Source organism: Anoplolepis gracilipes, chromosome 3 (genome assembly GCF_047496725.1).
Source record: "Anoplolepis gracilipes chromosome 3, ASM4749672v1, whole genome shotgun sequence".
Lineage (NCBI taxonomy): Eukaryota > Metazoa > Arthropoda > Insecta > Hymenoptera > Formicidae > Anoplolepis > Anoplolepis gracilipes.
The window spans coordinates 728515-753793 of NC_132972.1; the positions used below are offsets into that span (position 1 = coordinate 728515).

The window sequence follows — 25279 nt, forward strand, 5'->3', positions numbered from 1 at the left end:
CAATTAGAACATTAGGTTATTTAATACGAGAAATATAATTATAATTAGAAAAATAAATAAAATAAAGGCAAATAAAACAAAAATAATAAATATTCATAAAAAATAAGATATTTTGTGTTGCATCTTTTTTTCTTATCGTTTCCCAAGCAAATTAAAAAGAAAATCACATTAATGTTGATAGTGCATACAGCACTGCACATGTAGCCTTTCTCCCTCTTTCTCTTTCTTTCTCTCGCCCTTTCTCTCGCCCTCTCCTTTTCTCTCTCTACGTCTATCTCTCTCTCTCTCTCTCTCTCTCTCTCTCTCCATCTACTTCACTCTCTAAATCCGTCTCCGTTGCACCAGACGAGATGTATTCGCTTTAAGTAGGATGTCCTCCGCTCCCTCCTTCTCCCTTACTCTTCAACCCGACCGATCTCTCCTCTACCATTTATACCGAAGTACCTCTCGGGCGAGTTCGTAAATTTTCGGCACAACTAACAAAGAGGAGAATAGCAAAATGAGATGCTATAAACCATGGGAGAAAGAGAGATAAGAGAAAAAAAAAAAGATACAACAGAGATTAAGAGGAAACATTAGATATATACAAAGGAATAGAAGGGGACAAAAAACATAATAGAATGCAAAAGTAAAATTATAAGCAATATAGATAAAATTAAAAAGGAAATAACAAAGTATTATGTATCTATACGCACGAAAAAATGGGAAATCAAAAATTTTGAAAACATCAAGAGCTTATTTGTTTCTCCAGAAAAGAGGATATGCGCTTCTCTATCAGACTATTTCATATAAGGAAATAGATGTACAATGTAAAATATAAAAATAAATAAAGAAAGAAAAAAGGCTGACAATAGAGGTAACAAGAAAAGTGTCATTTCATCATCATAAAGAGGCGAGAAATGATGACACTAAAGATAAAAAAGAGACAGATCTAATAAGAGAGTGACGGAGAAAGGGTGAGGCATGGGAAACAGCGAGAAAGGAGAGATTCGGAACACCAAAGAGAGAGAAGGAGAGAAATGGAGGAACGGAGAGGAGAAGGTTCTCCCACGTAACCACGCCCCACGTTCGCCGACAGATTTTTACATGCAGACCGACGATGAAGGGAAGGGAAGCATCGAGGCGGCCCATGGACATGGACTGCCAGAGTATGGCCACCGTTTGTGCAGCGTGGAACGTATCCTCTCTTTTCACTCTTCTCCCGCTCCTTCTCTCCTCTAGGTGAAAATACTACGGGACATCGTCCAGGATTTCCTCTTCTCGGAAACACACCACGATCTCGCGGACACGCTAGAGTTGCACCGCGTCTGCTCTACCATCGAGGAGGCAACGCAGGAAACGGGACATTACAAGGACCATAGAGATTAATTTGTTGGAATAAAAGGCACTGCGCACTTTTTTTTTTTTTTTTCCTTTTTTATGATAATATACCCGTGGTCGGCCGGGTCTCTATCGTCGTCTACTCGTCTATGCACATCAGACGCATGTAACGCGACCCGTTCCACCAAGCGGCAGCAGAGCGTGTGATGGCCGCGGCTAATAAGCGCTCCACATTCCCTTTTTTTCCGCGAGCGGCATTGCGCGCCAGTAAAGAACACCCGCCGTTGTGAACGAGCGTGTGTCTTCCGCTTAAACAGTCTCTTTAAACAGGAAAAAGAAATAAAATAGAACATCGATTTAGTTATATCGCAATCTGCCGTACGCGGAAGTTCCAGCTTATTTTTTTTCTTTTTTTTTTTTTTTTTTTTTTTTTTAATAATATCGCCTATACTTTTGTAAATATTGGACATTTTTGAAAATTAATTTCTCTATCATGTCATAAAAATTACCGTATGCTTTATTAAATTTATAAAAAGAAATTTTAGTCTTTTAAAATTTATATAAAAATTCAATAATGTTTATCGTCTGTCGTCTATGAAAAAGGAAGAAGCATTTATTAACTTTCTTAAAAATGCAATGTCGTTGCCTCGTTGTAGATGCGAGATCGTTACTGTCCTTGAATAAATAAAAAGGAAACAAAATTTCAGGAAAAATATATACCTTGGATTGATCTGATATCCTTGCCAAGTAACGGGGTTGTACGATTAATGAGAATTTCCGTGACTGAGAGGATACTGAGAGAGAAAATTGTGACCGTAACCCTGACAGAGAGAGGCCAATTTATGATGGCTCAGTCTGCGGGTGACATACACTGTGTCTCGAAATAACGTCGCACGAATTACATAACCATTAATCCATTTAGCTACCGCGTTACATTGTAATAAATATCCTTAATACGAGAATATAAGCTTTTATTGTAAGCTTTATGCTCATTAAAACTCGGTTTGTTGTTGAATTTAACGTGGGAAAATAATAAAATAATGAAACGTGTAGTGTGCCACATACATAATAAAATTTTAAAACTATAAAAATGTAGTATACATAATAATTGTAATCCAATTTATTTACTCGTTTATATATAAGCCTATTAAAGTGTCGCCAAATTATTTGTTATTAATAGAGATATTTCGATTTTAATTTATACAAAACTGTAGAAAAAGCAATCTTGCGATTTAAAATAAGTAATTTTGTTCGACAAACGCAGATTATTCGTCGATAAAAATTCGATCCTTTTTCTCTTGAAGATTTCATTAAAAATTTAATAAAAAAATGATGTGTGATTGCTACCTAGGTGTTTTCTAGTACACACGGTATACACGCACGAATATACATGTACTGCGATCGATTTCCGTCTTCTTCGCACAAAACACATTCGGTATGATATTAAAAAATTAAAAAGAGACTGGGCGATATTTCGTATCGCTGGAAAGATGCCACGAGAAATGCATACATGGCGCATATGGAGATGTAACTGCAATAAAATACGCGACCGTCCGTGTACCATTTGTATACGAAATATCCATTTGAATTGTACGCGGTATTATGAAAAATAGACCTTCCACGAAATGTTCTCCCACGATTAGTATATACGACCTATATCGGATTACGAATGGCTGCGTCTTTTATGGAAATATTCAATGAAATCGGCTTCCGTGCATAATTATGGGACTAGAGTAGCGACGCGCAATTAAAAGATTTCAATTAAATGAGCTAGTTTCATTAAGAGAAAGTTTAGCGTACTTGTACTTTCCCATATTTTTAGGAATCAAATGTGCAAGCAAGAAACGACTTGATTCCCTATAGAACAAAAATTATTGTTCCGTGAGGCAAAAAAAAATAATATAATCTAAATATAATCTTACCTTGATCGGGGGAGAAACATGGACCCATCGATGAACACGGAACCGGAAAGAAGAATGTACCAACTTGTGGCCAACTCGCCGGTGCTGAAACAATTATAATTATAACGTACTGTTTATTTTCTCTTATATAACCTAAATAAATTGAAGAATTAACTCACACACAAATATAAAAATAAAAAAGTAAGAAACAATGGAAATGTAAAGTTAAATTTAAAGAGTGTTTGCTAAATACTCACTAAATGTCTTTAATAAAAGTCGATTAATTTGCTAATCACAGATTATTTCACATTAAAAGAGTTCTATCTTCTCGATCAATTATGTTTGTTTACGAACGATAAGGCGATCTGTGCTGACATCTTTCATTATAACAAGGTTCAAGAACAACTAAGTTACTCTCATGGTATACGAGAATATCGTGGCTCGATAAAAGAATTCCGCAATATTATCACTATCGATAAGGAAGGTTTCTGCAAGACCTTCAAAAGCTACATCTTCCAAAGATATAATACGTGTGTTTCGCATATGATACAATCGCAATATATTTGCACATAATACAATTGCATATGCAAAAAAGTGGTACAGACATGATAGAACTATATTATAAAAGATATTGTTTATAAGTTTTTAATTAGATTATGATGATTGTTTTTTTCGAATTATTCTTTGACATTGCTTTTTTCCCAATGTTCTATAGTGTTTTTCATTGAAAACTATATAAAAATTAATAATTCTACATAATTTTAGTAAAAAATCTTGAACATTAAAAAATCGTATATCCTTACATCTTAAAATATATATAGTACGCATTTGAAATATGTATTTCTATCAAATAAATTTAAATCTTCAAGTCTTTGTCAACTTAAAATTTTTTCTTACTTAAAATCCCTTAAACTAAAATTTTAGATAAATATATATAATAATTTAAAATTATTCTCGATTATCATAAATACAATATATTTAATATTTTTAATTTTTCTACAATTATTTGCGATTACTCGATTCCGAAATTTCTTAATAGCATTATAAAAATTAATTTTATTAATTTAACTTAACTTTATTACAAACCAATTAATTAATTTAGAAAATTATAATAAATGATTTCAAGACTTTTGAAGATAATAACAAATTGGTTTTATATTCAATCACCAATTAATCAGGAAAAAGCGTAGTTACTAATTTAATTTTAAAATATGAAAATAAATGCGAAATTCAAATTAATGCGTAAAATAATCAATAGGTGAAATTTTTCCTACATTATTCTGATAAATAAAGTTTTATAATAACAAAAATGCACACACACATATCGTGTGAAAATATCTCCTTCACAAAAACTTCGATTTTTATTCGCAATTTTTTTAACGACAGTAGATGTTTAAATGTACAGTAGAAAAATGTACATATAATTGTATAGATATGTATATTTCTTTGAAATTTTAATAAATGAAAATACTATTGATACATGGACAACCTGACAATCTGATGGCTTCCTCGCAATGAGACACACATATTCATATACACAGTGCGGTACTTACTAATAGAGAACGTGATTCGCATGATGTCTTTCATAACGTACGATCTTGCAAAGTCCGCGGAGAACGGAATCTCTGCACGGACGCAACGCCTCCAGACCCAGTAGGCCATAGTATATGATCTGCAGGTCCTGGAACAACGGGAAGCAGACTGATGCTAGTGATACGAGATTGATCGACAAAAAGATTACATACATACACTCACACACGTGTTTCCTAATCGTCGCGTATTAAGTTTAGCTCGCACGTGGCGATAAATTGCAGCCGCGATTGGGACGCGAGTTAAAGCAATCGTCGCGAGCCTGATTTACCGTTATCTCGTAATGTGATCTATGCTTATTGATGTAGGGCATGTAACAGACATCGTCGGCCATGAAGAATTAGTAATGACGTGACGTAAAGCGAACTATAAAGTTGATCATTTGTCGGACGCTATTTCTATACATTTCATATTCTATACGAGTTGTCTTTGAACCTTTTATAGCTTCCGCATTTGATTCCTTATATCATTCTAGATTAAGATTATTTTAATAAATATACATCTAGTTGTCAATCATATATTCAAATTAAAAATGCTCGCTTTCTGTAAGAATTTAATTTAATTAGAGAAAAATGGCTATTAATATAATTTAAAGTTTCAAGTATATAGTTAAAAACTGCCTTTTTATGCTGATGTGTAATATTTGAAAACATCTGTTTATAAATATTTCTTTTTCTTTGTAATATTTTAATATATTTTTAAGAATATTAATCTCTAAAGATCAAGATATGACATAAAGTCGCACGATATTGATTTAATCGCGATAATGCTCAGGTTCAAGACGGCAACTTTGATCGCATATTAACTTATCGCAAATCTAATTGTCTACGAGTTACACAGCATATAACATCTCTCTTACATACGCCCGGGGTCGTGGTGACGTCTCCGCAGCACAATTTCACGCTAGATCGCTAATCGAACCTCCCTATCTATCTCAGCAAGACGCGTGCGCGTGTTTCCAGTTCTCGTCGGCGCCGTTTCGTCTGGGTTGTTTGTAAATGTCGACCGCAATCAGCGTTATACATACGAACATTATGGCGCATCGACCGATTCGAATCGCCGTCTTTGAAGCATGTTAATTTCAGATGTACGTTAACTACGAACATGTCCTTCTCTCCGCGATAATTACACATTTCTATACAATTATGGACGCTGCGAACAAATTATGCAATATGCGTTCAATATGTATGACCCTGTGGCAAAAACAGTTTACATCAATTTGATTTTGCAATTGTATCTTGTTTCAATTACATTCATTTGAAAATAATATTCTGCATACGTTAAGTATTTTTATTTATACATTATTTATACGCAAAATTAAAAATTAAAAAAGTTTCGAGAAAAATTAAAATACTAGGAGTCAATAAATAAGATAACATTGGTGTAAGCGAGTAAAGAGCTCAATGGCAAATTGCCAGATAAGAGAAAGAGGTTTTAAGATCGAGTCCGTGGTAGGACCCCCGATATCTTTCCTCCGTTCTGGAAAGGCTTACATTAGCTGTACGTAGATAACATGTCTTGTTACCTTATTTCTTTAAATGCTCTCATATATTGATGGACTTATATTATACCGATGTGCTACAGATATATTACGTGTGCGCGAAGATAAATATTAAAATAATTTTCCCCTTCCATTACTCACACGTTTTACATATCAAATTCCTCAAAATAGGATAAACTCGGATAAGATGGCCATAGTTTGTTAAAATGCAAAAAACATACGTTTATTTTTGTTATTTTTTTAATAGTGTTTGACATATTATCTTCACTGAAGCTTAAATTACGTAAATATTATCGAAATTAAAAGGAAAATATTTCATAGAAATTTTATATTATCAAAATAGTACAACGTAAGCATTGGCCATCTTATCCAACTTTTAAGGAAAAGATGACCATAGTGACGGATAAGTGGCCATAATATTTATAAAAAAAATAGTGAAAACGAAAATAAAAATTATAGGTCATATAACAATTAACATATCTTTATAATATGTCTGACGTCAATTACGATAGCTTACCTGCAATTTATTCGACGTTACAACAGTTTTTAGTGGACAAATGAAAAACTTTGCAGGTGATCAAAAGTAAAAATATGATATAAGATTGACAATATCGTTATTTCGAACAATGTATGCACATAAACTACTGTAAATATCGATTATCTTTGACAATGACTAAAAAAGCGCACTATGTAGCGATTATTGAAAAAAATTACAGCCTATGGCCATCTTTTTCGTATGGCCATCATACCCTAGTTTACCCTATTCGTTTAAGGTTTATAATTTCGATTACACGGAATTGCTGTGTATCACAGAGCGAGAAAGGGCTTCAGAAAACTGAAAAAATTAAGCATTGCCAGATGTGACGCGCACTGTAGCGCGACAAGGGAGTCCAAACGAGATTATAAATATGCGAAAGTATCTCTCAGAAGACGCCGTTTGGTCTGAAAACACTTCGCACGCAAAAGGGAGCGGACGCTCGCTCGACTTTGCGAACTCGGGCTTCTCTCTTTTCTTCCTTTTTTCGCACGAAAAGTGGAGCGAACACCGGACGACCTTCGTATAGATCTCATACGAGGATGCGCGCAGATTAAAGTGTCTCGTGAAATTTTAAGGAAGATTCACACGAACGATTCGTGCATGTAAATCTAAATTATTATTGCCGTCGAGAGCTTCTCGTCGTCCATCGCTTTTGGCAAGGTTTCGGCTTACAATTAGTGTTATATACGGGTCAAGAGTTTATGGCAACGTCATCATCGTCAAAATGACCGAAACCACATATTTCCGAAATTCTCACAACATGCATGCATCTTGAGAAAAAAATGTCGTACAACTAATTCATTAAATTTTATCTACATACATTATTGCTTTTTTTGTATGTGAGATTTCCAGGATTGTAAATTTTCATCGAAATATTTTTACATGAATATGAATTATTATTTTAATAGCAACGTTTTACCATATACCTCGCAATATATATAAAGAACACAAAACTTACGGAAAATTGAACATAATTAAGTACTAACGAGAGAAAATAATTAATTTTCAGCATAACTTTAATGACTTAACTTATCAAATATATTACAAGTAACTCAAAATTCTTAAGCAAAAGAGAAAGAGAGAGAGAGAGAGAGAGAGAGAGAGAGAGAGAGAAAGAGAGAGAGAGAGAGAGAGAGAGAGAGAGAGAACATACGCACACTGCAACAATGTTATAAAAAAATATTTTCTTCTAAAATCTAAAAAAATATAGCATGTTTATTTTTTCAGTCTTTAAGATTTCCCTTAAATTTCTTTTAAATATATTTAACAAGTGCTTTAATTTACCAGCAATTTATTCAGCTTGATTTGAATAAAGAATTAATTCTATAAAGTAACTTTCCGTTAAATACAAAAAGGATTACGTCTATATCGAGTAAGCTGCCGAATAGAGCTACTGAAGAATCTCCTCGGATCATTAAGGATGGCGTAACATACTGTTGAAACTCGCTAGGAAGCCGAAAGTATATTGACCGCGCGTGTTCTATCGATGATACATACACTTTAAGCACGACAAATTGTTAATTTCCGCATTCCGGTATAAAACGGGTTTTGATTTTTTTTCACGCACAAAAATAGAGATTGGAAATTGCTACTCCGTGATATTGTTTTGCATGATAATCGTTCAATATTTTATATATGATGTTATTTTATAATAACGTTAAAAAATATATTACTCCATACGGATTAAGCTTATATTAAGGAAAATCGTTGCTTGGAATTAAAAATATGTTATATTCTTCTAGAAAATAGAAAATTTTCTCAAGAGAGAATTGGACTTTATAATTAAAGAGAGTGTTCTTTTTCTTTGTATTCTCTGGTATAACAAAGTTGTCCACGAGCTAGCAATGCAAAGAATATTGCTGTTATACTTTCCAAGCCTATTATCTGTCTACAAGATCTACGATGCACGCGTTTCTTCGGAGATACGCCTTCACACATACCGCTTATACATTTCTCTTTGTATTACTAGTTTATAGAAAGATCGATGGCACGCAATATCCAACATTTTCTCTTGTATTGTGGAAATAGGAAATACTGTCTTGTGTTCTATTTATATCTCGGAAAATAGAATTTTATAAATATATACATATACGTACATATATTCATAATCGTGCGTATCAATATGCGTATATTCGTATTAATCAAATATATTACAATGTAACAGATTTTTATTATTATATTCTCTAGAATAACAATTTCAAATAATATAGAACTCGAGCGAAACAAATATTTAATAAAAACATTTGATTGTAATATTACAGCGTGTTCCTATATCAAACATGTCTCACACATGCATATTAAATATTAAAGATATAAACAGAGTGATTGATTAATTAACAGAAAGAGAGCGATAAAAAAACGGATTCTGTCAAAGAATTGAAAATGAGATTCAACACTCTTTCCACATTCGCGATTCGGTTAATTAAAAAGACAAATATATTTTATTAGTTAATTTAAAAGAATGAATTAAATTATTTAATTGCTAAGTAATAATTTTTTAAATAACCGTAAATTACATATTTTTATCACACTCTTTTAATCTAATATTACATATAAACATTACGTATATGAACGCTGGAAAAAGGAATACATCTATTTTAATTATTTAGAAAGTTTTAATTGTTAATATTTTTTACAAACGCATTTTTATATTGTAAATGCAAAATCTTTCCATATTATATTAGTCATATTTACCTCATACGCATTACATTAAAACGTGATTACTAAAATATATTTATTTTATATAACTTTTTTATAATTACATTTTTATTTTTCTAGAAACATAAAATAAATACTGATCTACGAAAGATCTACAATATATAAAAATGCGTTATTTCGATTACATAAAAGTAAGAAAGTTGTGCTAGTTTCGAAAGTTCTAATAGCATTGCCTCAAGATGCCAGCCTTTAACCTTTTCACCGTTGTGAATGTACGTGTCCATAGAGTTCAAACATATTCGCACAACCGACACACACAATTCGCACATTCACAATTTCATATTAAAGTCAACAGACATGTCGTCGCTTCATTCGATGTTGTGGAAAAAAATTTCGAAATAATCAAAGTACAGAATACTATTTACTCACCTGAAGGGTACGTCTTTCTGGATCACGGCAGAGAGCCCGGACGAAATGTGGATCCAAATAGTCCGTCATAATAGCCCGTAAGACTATACTACGGTCCTTTTTTTAACAGCTCTCGCGCTATTCCGTGTCCTGTTCAAAGACTCGTTTCTAAACATCGCCACCGCCACCGATGCGAGAAGAGATTTTCGATTTTCAGTACACGTACACGCGAGATTTTGTCAGCCATTTATAAAACGAGTCATATGATCTTTTTAGTTTTCATAACGCGTTGCACTTCTTCTCGCGAAAAGATATTTCCATCATATATCTTTACGTATTTTAAGCATCATATTATGCATAATGTATAAATTTCGAGTCACGGAAAGAGCGTTTCGTTACGGAATATTTTTGTGAAAAAATATTTTAACGAATTTTCGGCGTGTCTTGTCACCATAATGTATTTCGGTCGGTCTCGGCGATCATGTGCGTGAGAATCTGCAACAGAAAATAAATAAAAACATAAATAAGAATAGGATAAACTAGGGTATAATGGTCATACGAAATAGATGGCCATAGGCTGTAATTTTTTCAATAATCGCTACATAGTGCGCTTTTTTAGTCATTGTCAAAGATAATCGATATTTACAGTAGTTTATGTGCATACATTGTTCGAAATAACGATATTGTCAATCTTATATCATATTTTTACTTTTGATCACCTGCAAAGTTTTTCATTTGTCCATTAAAAACTGTTATAACGTCGAATAAATTACAGGTAAGCTATCGCAATCGATGTTCGACATATTATAAAAATATGTAAATTGTTATATGACCTATAATTTTTATTTTCGTTTTCACTATTTTTTTATAAATATTATGGCCACTTTTACGTCACTATGGTCATCTTTTTCTTAAAAGTTGGGTAAGATGGCCAATGCTTATGTTGTACTATTTTGATAATATAAAATTTCTATGAAATATTTTCCTTTTAATTTCGATAATATTACGTAATTTAAGCTTCAGTGAAGATAATATGTCAAACACTATTAAAAAATAACGAAAATAAAAGTATGTGTTTTGCATTTTAAAAAACTATGGCCATCTTATCCGAGTTTACCCTAATGATCGTAATTTAACACGCTATTTTATAGGGATACTTGTATCATTTCGTAAGAAGCATGTTTGCCTTTTTTTGCTTGGCTCACAGGTACGATGATAAGAAAACGATTAACGAGCTTTCTTCGTAACGCAAAATGAATATGACTCATCATAAATTCAAATTTTTCAATGACTATAAAAAGCACCGTTACAAATTGCAAGACACATTGGTTGAATTACAAACGTCATGAATCGGAAGTCGCTCATTAAAGTGCACCTGCAGATGCAACATCGACCAAACTGGAAACGTCAGCAGGCTGACCTTTAATTCCTTCAGGGCCGGAAAGATTAGTGAGGATTACGCGTATCTACATAATACCTAGGACATCCTGACTTAAATTAACATGTAATCCCAATATTTATGCGACTCAATAAATCGTACATACATATGTATATGTATAATCATACACATTACGTACCGTATTAAAAATATTTTAATAAAAAATTACGTATAACTTTACGATTACATTGCATGTAATAAAAAGCAACTCTTTTATATAATTTATATAATAAAATAAAATTAAATAGATTTATTTTATTTTATTTTACATTTTCGCATAATGTAAAATCATACCTTTTTGAGTAATTAAAATTAAAATTAAAATAAAAAACATAAGTTACGTATGAACAACAAAAGTTGTATAACTAAATAATATAATTACATAATATTACATAGCGCAATAATTATATGAAATATACTATTGCATATACGATGATAAACGTTATTCAATTAAAAATTCATAATAGTTTCAATTAATATTGAATCAGCGTCTAAAAATTATTTGATACAAACAAAAAAGAGAGAAAGATTGCGCTTTCGAAAAGAAGAAACTGAACGAATCAGCTACATCAAAAGTTAATAAGACTAATACATTTCAAGATTTATGAATTTGATATTGTACAAAGCACTTTTTTTAGCTTTTTAAAATACAAAAGTAATAATAAAACTTAATTTATAAGTTTTTTATTAAAGATTTACCTTTTGTAGAATTTTTATTTTCATGAATTGTTGTATATGCAGCTACTATAAAATTTTCGTGATACATTTGCGATCACTCCAAAAAAATGAGTTCACTATAAGATAATATTTTGAGATTAAATTACGTTTTAAATTACAAGGAAAATCTTGAACTCGCAAATTAATTATTAATTTTATATTTTAAAAGACTAAAAGTACTTTGTACAATGTCAAATTGATGAATCGAAATGTACTAGATTTATTAACTCTTGACGTAGCTGATCCGCCCAGTTCCTCCTTCATTCTTGAAATTCATCTTCTGACCTTGAATAAGTAGCGTCATGCGAGGCACGTATCTTAACTACCTTGAAAGCGGTAAGTCGAGGTCACACAAGTACTCGAATACTTGGCGCTGCGATCAACATCCAGAAACCCGACAATATCGAAGTTAGAGGTTCTTGATCTTTATAGAACGGGACCAGGTCTCGCTTCGATTGAATGCTACTACTTGAAAATTTATTTAATTATCGTGGCAACAAATATTTAATTCAAAATATATTACAGTCTCTATAACGTCTTCTTTTTCATTTACATTTTTCTGTCATACTAAAATTTTTAGTAATCGCAGAAAATAGTCGCCATGATAAAGAATTACATCGAATGCATATGTATAAGATATTTATTTAGCCTTTACGTAAATAAACTTGTTCACAGCTAGAGATAATTTGAAATGTGCGAGACTAACGGCTTTAAATGATTAAGACCAAGTGGAAGATTTTACTTCTTGATTGAAAGGAATAAAAATAACTTCTGGACACGGACAAGACAGATCGATCATGACCTCGAATACATTCAATCGTGCCCCGTCTGGTGTTGCATATATATTTTCTCTATCCGCCTACAATCTTGCTTAAAAAGAAACTTTATGACCGTGCTGTCGAAATAGACCCACCAATACTCATGCATTATTCTTCTGTTCACCGATCGATTCTGCCGTTCAAGAATATTCTCTTCACATTAACTTACTTATCAGTATAGTTCAAGGTTTCCGAGACATTTTATTATATATGCAGACAAATTTCAAGAAAATATAACAGCAATTCAAATTTATTCAACGTCTTAAGACGTCGGCAAATAGTAAACAAATGATTAATTTTAATATGGCAATATCAAAAGTATTATGTATAATTTCTAAATAAATCTCCGAATCACCATGTGCGCATTCAATGGGAAAATAATATGCTTCATTTAAATAAATCATCATTTGAAATACGCGCAAGTTGAGATTTATTTACAGGTTTCTTGCATAAAACTTTTACGTACGAGTGTTTTACATTCGAGTAAAAGAAGACAATTTGTTAAGACTGAAAGCCGTACACGAAGGAACGAAGAAATATCTCGAAAGAGCTGGCATAGTGAGGTGAAGTACGAAGAAGAACGGAGCTTCCTCGGCCTTGCGGATCGTTTCTGTTTAGCTTCGTACTACTTGTTTTTTCCCTCTTTCTCGTCGTCGTCGCCGCCGTCGTCGTCTTCGTCTTCTTCTTCTTCTTCTTCTTCTTCTTCTTCTTTTCCAGCTGGAGACTCGACCGGCTCTTTCTTTCTCCCCTTCGTTAAAGGAACTCGCTGAGTTCGCGTCTCGTTCAACTCGCCTATGCACCGCCAAGCGAAACGCCGTTAAATAAAACGCGAGGGATAAGTGCACCAAGTATATAAATTTACTAATCGCGCACGATCATCGATTATCGAGTCGACTCATAACAATACGTAATTGGCGATTCGGGATGGGCGAATTGATGGTGGGTCAAACAACTGCGGGTCAAATCTGTAACGAGTTATTGTCGATGTTTACGTTTGCATATAGGTCAATCACCGAGTCAGTTACGAACGTTATTATCGGCCTGTGTAAAAGTCCGAGGCTGATAATAATACGCGGGTGTGGCGCGAATAGGCATTTAGATACCGTGATGAAACATTGGACCGATATATGTTCGATGAATAGATGATGATTCACTGTCATTACGAAAGGATGTGACATAATTAAACAAACATGTAAAATTCTAAAAAAGTGCGATTCCATTCTCTAATTACGAAAATTGCAATATAATAATGCAATTGTAAAATAGTTATGGTATGAAGAAAATTATACTCGTTGAAGATTTATTTTTAAAAGATGATGTATCGATTTATAAAAAGAAGTTAACATTATGTTTTAACATTATGCCACGGTCTGTTTACAGCATCGTGCTTTCCTAGACATCGCGTGGGTCCTAAGAGTCAAATCTGTCTTCGGCGACGCCATGTAAACGACTCATCGATAAAAATATCCTCGGTATATGGGGCAATTCGTAAAGCCGCCCTCCTATGTGAAACGAGACCTGCAGAGTAAATGCTCTACCTTCTAATATCGGACGTTCGGCTTACATAATTACGCTCTGTATTTCGGTTCAGATTATATGTTCGTATATCACAGAATTAGTTAACAATATTTAATACTTCAGATGATAATATTTCAATTAAGAAATACAATTAAGTGAAATTTTATACATAAAATAGTCTGAGAAAAGTGATTCCGTGAAGTAAACTTGAAAAAAAACCAACTTTTTTTGTATAGTGTTCCAAAATTAGAAGAATATGCGGTAATATACAAGATTCTTTAAACCATATAAAAGCAAGTTTTTTTAGTAAATAATCCAGCGACTCTTAAGCTTCGACATTAAATAATTCATTCATTTTATTGATCACTATCATTTGCATTCAGAATAAACGCTCGTTAATTTTTAGACAGCTGAAGAATAATCTACATATTGTTGTGATGTAAGCAAAAGCGTCAAGCTTTAAAAATATATCAGCTTATATCGATGACATTTGACATCCTAGATGATAAAATATATTGTTGTGTGACTGCCTCACACTTAATCTTCTTTTCATTAAAATGAAATTATATCACTCAATCACAATAAGTAATATTTATTAAAGTGATAAAATCTCTATTTTTTTATCTTTAACTTTTTTTCTTTCATTTTTCTAAGTGTTTTTATCATCATCTATAAATAACATTTCGAACAGTTTACTTTTGTCGCGTTGCAAAAACATGCTATTAACAAACGTTCTGGTAACAAATCGATCAAATTAATCGAGCAAACCACAAAGTAATTTCCATCATTAACAATAAGTCACGCCTTATCACACGATTAAATTGTTTCATTTATCTAATGTAAGACACTCGCATTTCCTTTACAAACATATAAGGAGAATTCTACAATTGCGTGCTTCTGCAAATGCGCGGTGAGAATGCAATCAGTATCCATAGATATGCTGTCCAAGATTGTTTCAAAAGTTTACACGTTACCGTAAGATATTCCAAGTAATCTGAACCGCTGATCGCCAAGACAACTGTGCGAGATTCACCGTATGTAAGTGTAAACGTAGCGTGACATCATGAAACAAAATACATAAGCATTCCAGGGGGATGCGTTACATGAAAATTGTACGGAAATTACAGACAAAGAATTAGACAGAGAGAGAATATTATATATATATATATATATATATACCGTTGTTTAAAAAAAAGTGCGCACGCAAAATGTAAATTAACACTCAAAAAAATATTTTGCTAATGTAAAATAGATTTCTAGATGTATCAATTAAAATTTATCGCTATTTTTTGTATCTGTTAGAATATTGTTTATCACGTATAGAATTTATAGCAGCAATATCCTAGTAATATTTCTATAAAACTTAAATCCTAGAGTCAAATATTAATGACAAATATAATTGTTCTTGACAATAGGCCTTAAAAATAGGCATCACGGAAAAATTTTCTGTCTAAATTACACTAATAGTACAGAGATATAAATTCTGTCTCTGTCATTTAAATTGATTAAGTGCAAAATATATGCAGTATCATAGTATTTGCTAATAATCTATCTGTTTCAGTTAATTTTTTACACCTAGAAAATTTTTGTTCAAGTTGCAAGATTTTTTTTTTTTTTTTTTTTTAGTGAAGAAATCGACAAAACGTTGCGAACGTAAATATTTTTTTATAAAACAAAATATCGATACATTTAACAAAAAATATTTATTTATATTGATTTCTATGCGGGAATTGGTGTGAAACTTTTTTCGCGCGCATAAACCGATATTGTAACTGGCGATGTAAATTCGAAACATGTGGTCGAAACAGGATAAATAGCGTGTGTGCCGGCCGTTTGTCACTCATACTCCGAGTGCTTGTTCATCCAACGAACGGAGTAGATTGGATCCAGAGATGCTGACGGCGATATTTCGGATACAGTACAATGTCACAAAGGGTCGTCTGTTAAAAGCGCGCGACACTCTACTACAAAATATGCTTCATCTCATGCTGGCTTGCCCGATATGTTTCTCTCTTTGACAGCTTCATGCAACACAGCGCAAAAGAATGTAAACGTTCGAATAATTGTAGATCAAAGGTGACATATTTGGCGTCTTTATTCTCTTACGTGACGTAAAACAATCGATTAGGATTCATGCCACTACTTTTTTATTTATATATATATATATATATATCATACGGCCTTCATTTTTGCATCAGATTTTTCTATATATGTATCTTATCGCGATCGCGCGCGCATTCGTTCGCTGGTATTATCTTTGCAAAAGCAGCATAGCTGTCAAAGGGTTATCGATATTATCAAATTCTACGAAAGTCAAGTATAGAATGTTCTCTAACAACTATATGAAAGGCTTCGTGAAAAATACTTGCTACAATTTCTATATTACTGATCTTTTTTCACGAATATTTTCCTGCTGAAATAACTATATATGTTTTTTTCGTATTTAAAAACGTATTCAGAAATATGACATAAATTGTAAAAATGATAAATGGCTTTACTCATATTAAATATCAAACATAAATAAAACTATTAATTATTTATTATTACTTTTAATTATTATGTATTAATAACTATTTATTTATTATTATATTTGAAATTATATTAATTAATATGTATTTGATTACTATATATATTATCATTTTTAATAATTGATTGTAATAAACTTAATTGTAATAAAGACACAAAAATCTGTTATTATAATTGATATGCTATTTATATGATATCAAATGCATATTAAGAGTTAACGTCTGAAGCACACACACACACACACACACACGCACACGCACACGCACACGCACACGCACACGCACACGCACGCACACACACACACACACACACACACACACACATATACATAAAATTTCTCATAAAATCCTGCATAATACGAATTTAAGTTTAACGCTGCACTACTAAACCAAAATAAAAGGATCTCGTAAACGAGATACAGCACGTTCAAGTTTTTTCGTCGTGTTTTAATTTTTAATGAAGCTATCGAACATGTTTGATAGATCACTATCAATGCTCAGCCTCTCTAAAGATCCTTGGCCTATTCTCTGGCACGTTCGTGCCGTCAACATTATTACATCCGCACTACCGTTACCATTATTAACGCCGTTAACATACCCTGCGTCGCGAGAAACGCGGCGTGCGACCTACGCTATCATAATACGCGTACATCCTCATTAAACGACCGGATCGTCCCCCGCTCGCTTATCTACGCACTTTTTTTATATAACATTCTATTAATTCGACTTTGCCCGCCCTCGCGTCGATCGTCGCGCATTGCAGCGGCCAGACTTATCTGGCACATGAATGTAACAAATCTCCGATAAAAAAGACAAATTATACTTTAATATTTCTGTCAATGAAATAAAATAAAATAAGAAAATAAGGATAAAGAAACATACAAATTATTATCAAAATATTAATCCACCTAAAATTTAATTCTAGATTATTAGATATTAGTGCAGAATTCAATTGGCATAAAATGACGTTTATTTATGTCTTTTATATATATAGACTTTCTCTTTCACACAAATTTAAATAAATAATCCATCATTTCTTTCCTAATTTTATTAATTAACGTATAAAATAAAAAATTTCGCAAAAAGAAAAAGAATATTTCCATTTTCTTTTCAAAATATTTTTCTTTTGAGAAATCTTACATAGAAATAAATAAAAAATTTCCAACACTAGTTCCAAACTTATTTTTAAAAAATTTTATATGCTTTATTTGACAAAATATGTTCGACAAGATATATTTTTAAAACATTAATTTCTCTTCCAGCTGTTTTCTCTTTGAAACTGCCAATTCAATTCATTTGTCAACAACTCTCACACTTGCCAACCGGAAGGAATCTTCTCACGTTATAGGATAATAAAATGAGCCAATTCACCTATATATATAGTTATAATTATAGATGTACTGAATATTACAGAATATATACGAGCGAACGTTCGCACTCCGTGGATACTTTTATATAGCATACATCGCTGGAAAATGCAGCAATCGAGAAACGGTTGGGAAAATTTCCAACAATCCCCATAGTTCATCTCTACGTTTCTTTGTAAATATCAAACAATCCCGAGCGCTGCAATGGTCTCAAGAAATACAACAATAGGCAATATGGCATACCGATGAGAATTTTATTTGGCACGATATTAATGGCAGTCGATATTTTGCATTCAACAATCTTTTAAATTGTAAATCATATTACTAATTAAATCTAAAATACTTTAAATGCTAAAAATACTAAAAACTTTAAATTTGCTAACAAAAAAGAAATCGTTTAAAAAAATTTTATATACTCAGTGTAGCATTAGACATTTTTAATCTAATTTAATATTCTATTGTTTGTTCTATTGCAAATGTAATAAAAATTTAAAAAATATTAATTACAAATAATTAATATTTTTATATTTATAAAAAAGCACATATATAAAAATTATATTATACACATGCAAATTAATATTACAATCAATAAAAATAAATTTAAAAAAACGCTACAAAATTAGAGAGAAGATAGAAAAAATTTTTTTTTATCAAATTATGAAGTATTATAACTTAAATTATCTTAAATTTTCAAACAATTAAAAAAAAAATTTAAAGAATAATTTAATGTAAATATTATTATTATGTTAATTTAATAGTTATGAGTATTATTAGCAAGTATTACACTGAAAAAAATAGTGTTCAATCAACAACATTATTAAAGTTGAAATTTATTTTATTAATTTAACAACATTATTAATCAAATTAATACGCCACGTATTGATTTGATTAATCAGTGTATCATCTAATATATTGAAAATTAAAATTTTTGATTGAATTTACATCAAAATATAACAACAAAATATTAATAGTTTAAAAAATGTAAGCAGTATTCCGCGACTAAATCCTGCGTGAAAATTCGAAGCATGGTGAGCGCGTATAACTTTCCGAGAGCAAAAAATAGTGGAGAACCGTGAGCACGCTAGCATAGGTCGATTCGCGAGGGTGCCGACCCTCTATGCATCTATTTCGCATACACTTGACGTCGACTTCTTTAGTACCTTACCAGAAAGTGCCTCCCTCCGCCGACTACTTCGTTCACGTGGAGAATGGCACTTCGTGCGTACTTCAAATTTGACGAGACTCGCAACGCAGGTAAATCGATAGAAAATTACCCAGAATAATCTTGTTGCAAAGTATTTTTTAATTTGTCAACGTAAAAAAATAATTGTAATTATTTTAATAGATATAAAAATTTTGAAGCCAAAATATATTTGACAAATCAAAAATTTAATACAAACTCGTCAAAAATGCTGTGATATTAATGATAGAATTTTCAAAATAAAATACAATTATAACGGTTCTCCTACAACGTCCGTACAAAAAAAAAAAAAAAAAATGAAGAGGAATTAATTATTCAGTTTAAAATTCAAAGCTCCTCCCGCTGTAATTTTTTTTAATAACAATCAATTATCTTTTTTTTTCGACGCGTTAATAGTAGAAGAGCTTATAAGAGCTCGATGAAGGGAAAAATTTCATGAAAATTCCTCTCCATCTCTAACCGAAGCGGTAAAGCTATGAACGGTCGAATGGAACGGATGTTTGCTCGCGGGATGGATGACGGTCAGAAAAGGAAACGAAGAGGCTCCCGATGCACTCTCATCATGCCGTGGCATCGAACCTGCTGTAATAACCGCTTCTTAGCACCCGCCATCCGCCCGCCGTTCGAGCCGCTACGCACTCTGCCTGTGGATGCGTGCTTGGTATAGGAATGAGTAAAAAAAAAAAAAAAAAAAAAAAAAAGATGAAAACCGAGTGGAAAAGTAGAGCCCGCAGCTAGAAAACGTCCGATGGCGCTGCTTCTCGTGCGTATCCGCGGTGCGTGGGATAGTTCTCATCGCATTATTATCGCCGTCCATGACATACGCACACATTCCGCGCACGTCGCCAATAAATGCTCGCGTACGCTCGCTTAATACATTCATATAGGGTGTTTCCGAAAGAGTGGAAAAATTTGATCGATCCGTACTTTTTTCGTGGCTTCTCAATTTTCGAAAAGTGCCTTGTTAATTAAATTCTAGATTAGAGATAGATTAAAGATGAAAGTATATAATTCTATCAAAGTGTTATATACATATTAGTTGCAATTTTTTATAAAAATCAAAATTTTGATATGTATTTACATATTTGAAATCTAATTTGTGAAAAACTTTCCATTTTTTAACAAAAAAAAAAATCATTTAAAATAACAAACTTTAATAAATACCTATTTCAACAAAAAATACTATTAAAACATTCACTTTAAAATAATCAAAGAATATGTCTGAATATTCTGTTCCGTTATCTCAGAAACATTCGAGATGTAAAGCTAATCTACTTCTATGGTTGTAAAACTGATCTAGATAAATTTTTCGATGATAATACTCTTCTAATAAGTATATAGAAAATCAAAACGCGATAAAATTCAATGACTAACACTTAACACAAAGATATCCCTGAGAGAAAAAGAGAGAAAACAATATAATCTAATTTGATTTCGAGAATCAAGATGCACAATAAATTATATTAAGTAATATTAAATGACACCGTGATAAAATTCATAGTAACGAAATATATTAAATATATCGTGAATTATAGTTCATTATAATATTTTATATATTGCAATAAAATAGTTAATCCTTACTCCGTATTGTTATTTTTGGCACCTTCTAACTGTACAGGTGAATCAGCATATTTTCGATAAGTTTATTAATATGTAAAAGTGTTTTAAAAAATCTGAAAAAATGTATATACCTTCTTTGAACATTCTAAATAAAGACTAAAATAATAAATTTGAAAAATAATTTACTTAAATATATTATTTTATGATTATTTGTTTTCGATAAATTGACGTTGTTAGCAAAATTACGGACAAAAATAACCCACCAGTACGGAATAAGGGTTAATATTAATTAACAAATAAATTGAGGATTATGATATTCAAGAGAATGCAGAAAGAATAATATATAATAGGCCGAATTGGAAACAAGTTCGTGAACAGTCTCCATGAAAGGAAGTGGCTAACTATAAAAATAGGACACCCTTTATGCACTCACGCACCAGTCGGCACCAAGTACCGAGGTAAAAAGTCGTTTCCGTTTGTCCATCTGCCGATCTCAGGGGGGGAAAGAAATGTTCTCGCGGACAGGGGGGGGGGATTGCCGATGTATTTCTTTCTCTCTCTTGGCAACGCGCGACCTTGAGAAAATTATACAAACACGATTGACCTTTCCGAAGGCGCATCTCGACGGTCCATTGCGTGAAATCGAAGCGATGCGAATAAATTACGTAAACACGTGGATCGTGTCACGCGGTATCTTGCGGTTTCTGTTCCGCTATGGCAAAAATTATTTGCAGTTAGGATAGCAAAAAAAAAGAAAATAAAAAAAATGTTCGAGCGTTCTTCCTTTTACTCTTTCCGCAAGCAAATATTATATCATGCGATGTTATAAAGAGATTTACATGTACTTGTTTATTCGTTCGGGCTTTTGAAAGCGCAGGATTCAATTCTTGATGTTTCATGTTTCATTTATCGTATAAACTCATTCCATTATTACAATCCCTTTGTGTACCTGCTGTTAAAACATTTGTGTCAAAATAAATTGCATATGGAAATGTTGAGATATTGATTTGTTTACAACTGTATTTTTTTCCTTAGATAATTATACTCTTTCATTACGTATAATTATATTTTCATTAAATAAAAATTTTACGAATTATGGTTACAGGTCTACAAGATGAAACTCTATAGAATTTATTAAATTATTAAATTTATTTGATTTTCTGTCAAGAATTATAAAAGTAATTTTCACGAAGTAAAAAAAAATTTTAGACAAAGAAATTGTGACTTTGCAAAATATTTTTTTCAGGACTGAAAAATATTCGAATCAAAAATATGTATAATAATAAAAATATGTAAAAAGACAATCAATAAAAAAATGAATAAACTAACTGAAACTATAATTTTACTGAAATTTTACTGAAACTGTAAAATTGTATATAAGTTATTTGTTAAAAAAAAGTTAGTTTCTTTGACAAGGAAACTAGACAAGTTTACGGTTGAGTAATCGATATTACATCCGGATAATCGACGAGCACGAGTGAAGCTTCGCGAGTGCCGTGTCATATTTCAAACATGCATACGTGTGCGTTTCCACGCACGACATCGCAAACGTGCATAGTGCATATGGTGTACGGCTTCTGTTCGGAAACAACGCGTTGTCTCCGGTCTGCCTTGAGACTTGAACGCGTTTATTTCGCTTGAAAATGAATTTTATGGGAAAAAAAAACGTAAATATTTTTGATAAAACTTTTCTATCGTGTAACACGCGTTACATTGTTTCTTATTTATCTCAAGATTAAAAATAATAGTTTTTGTAAAATTTATTAAAACTAAGAAAATTATTTTATATTTATACTTTATAATTACATTAGTATCGCTCTGAATTGTTTAAATTCATTCATAAATCAGCTATATTATTCGATATTGTTAAAAATCAATAGATTCCAACATCTTTAAAACTTTTTATTATTCATTCGCGACATTAGATATTCAAGAGAGATATATTTATAGAGATTGGGTTAACATAACAGAAAGGCGCAATTATCTGGCTGCGATTACTTTAATATGGCTCTTTAATGCAAGAACACGTGAGAGTTACCTTCCATTTTTTTAATCTCACTACTTCCATTATCCGTAAAATAATTTCTATCAGATAAAATAAAATATCCGTATGCGTAAGAGGTGATTAAAATAATAAAGAGACGCGCGCATACACGCAGGCAAAATGTTACCGCAATATGTCATTTCGCGAGAGGAAAAAAATTCTCCCGAAGTAGTTAATCTGGTGTTCCGTATATATAATTAACGATCGTCGTCTCATAATTGTAGTCGAGTCCTTGTAAGAGCGATTATCTATGGAAGGCATTGCACTTCGTGTTATCGAGGGATCGACTGCATATCTCGATATTGCTGTTTTTTTTTAACCTTCGCACATCATTCCTTCCTTGAACGATTACTCATGCTTAATCGTTTCGCGGTTTACGTGCATCTTTAGAATTCACTTTTCACATGTGTAGCACGCGCGAGATCAATGACGCATAGGAAATTCAGCAGAACGCATTTCCACTTTTATAGCGTATTCGCAATATCAGATATTAATTCTCATCTGTATTATTCCAAATTCAAATTCTTTTATTCATATTATATGCATGCTTAACATCTTTTCTTTTAGTAAAATATTTTTTAAATATATTCAATCTTTTCTCGGAAAGTGATGTAAAATAATAAGCTTATTGTTTTTTATATCAACGAATATGCTCTAGTTTTACATTGTGTGTGTTTAAACAATAAATAAAGATTCTGATTACTTCTTGGACAGACACTGATGTTTAGATGAATTAAATTAGTTAACAATTTGAAATAGAAATAATAACGTATTTTATACATAATTCATACAATTGAACAAATTAGTAATAAAATGATTGAAATTTTCAGGGTTATGAATCAAAGTATATGTGAATCAAAGTATATTCAGTGTGTAGCTTTATGTTCGTCCCAACTGTACTTAAGATTCCAACTGACGCACAGTGAAACTGCTTTCTCCTTATCCGCTTGTCTTCGTCCTTCCGCGCGTTTTACTACGTTTCTCGTCGAAGAACCTGCCGGCCCAGCATAATAAACTTTATTACGCTCTCTTTTGCTCTCTTTCTCATCGCCTCGTCGAAGTTCTCATAGTAAATGCTTCTCGCAAAATTATACCATCCGCTTTGATGCTACCTGCGACTATTTTTTCCATCTGTCATTGTTCCGAATAAAATCGAACTTCGTCATAGGTCATAGGATAATATTGAAAAATATAACGATATGCTCTTTTTTTATCTCTTCTTCCTTTAATTCAATTGCAAATCGTTTTATTTTAATGGAAATGCTAATTCTACGTTCAGCAATTTTGACATTTTTTTTTTGTATATAATAAAATTTAAAGAGAGTGTTTAGTTAAATTAATCTTATTTAAAAAAAAATGCAAATATCCTTCCAGATACATATGACATAAATTGGAAAACAAGTAATCAATTTTGCATAAAAATCTAGGTTATATCACGGTTATTTCTGAATTGTTCCGAATTCAAAATGCAGAAAAACGCATTTTTTTTTAAAGCACGAAGATATTGAATATCGCATATCCAATAATTCTCATTATCTACTCAGTTATTATTTAGTTATATCAATAAGATTCGTTACAGTTTCAATACATTTTTAATAAAATAAATATTTATTTCTCTTTATGATGAAAATATATATAATTATATATGTGCTACGCAATCATATCGTATTGAATATCATTATAAATTAATATCATTTTTTTCACAACTTTAATAAATTAATATTTATTAGAATATTATTTCAATAATATTACTGGAATATTATTCAATGACAATCATTTTTATTTTTATGATTATATTTCATTTTAATGAAACTCAATATTAGGCAATAAAAGAAATTATTTTTACGCAAATTTAACACTAAACATGACGTTATTATACGATTGCTACCTTTTACTAACGTTGCATGTCATTCTGACATTAGCCAGATAAGATTCAATATAATATTTACAATTAATGTTAAATATGGAAGATGGATATAGGTCAATGTCCTCATTATGGTTCATTTCCTTTTCTATACTTTGTCTGTATTTTATTATTACTGTTAATAGTAACGTTTGTCTGCCGACTGTTTAAGTCGAGTTTGAAAGCTATCCAGTTTATATACCAACGGTACACACAATACACAGAGCTCGGTGAAGGAGTCCGAGCTGTTCGATGGTCACTGAACCTCCCCT

General features: G+C 31.7%; 1 protein-coding gene across 3 annotated transcripts in view; it reads right to left on the reverse strand.

Moving 5' to 3' along the window:
* The window catches only part of LOC140664139 (rap guanine nucleotide exchange factor 2), a 116754-nt gene that overhangs the window by 79084 nt on the left and 12391 nt on the right, over positions 1-25279 (reverse strand). For 2 of the 3 annotated variants that reach the window (XM_072888927.1, XM_072888929.1), the window contains exons 2-4: positions 9938-10411; positions 4775-4902; positions 3243-3326 (exon numbers count right to left, since the gene is read on the reverse strand). In XM_072888927.1, the coding sequence (XP_072745028.1) occupies positions 3243-3326; positions 4775-4902; positions 9938-10006 (281 nt within the window). In that variant the 5' untranslated portion in view covers positions 10007-10411. Of the gene's footprint in view, positions 1-3242; positions 3327-3478; positions 3599-4774; positions 4903-9937; positions 10412-25279 lie in introns of those variants that run through there. The other variant, XM_072888933.1, reaches the window with a different exon arrangement.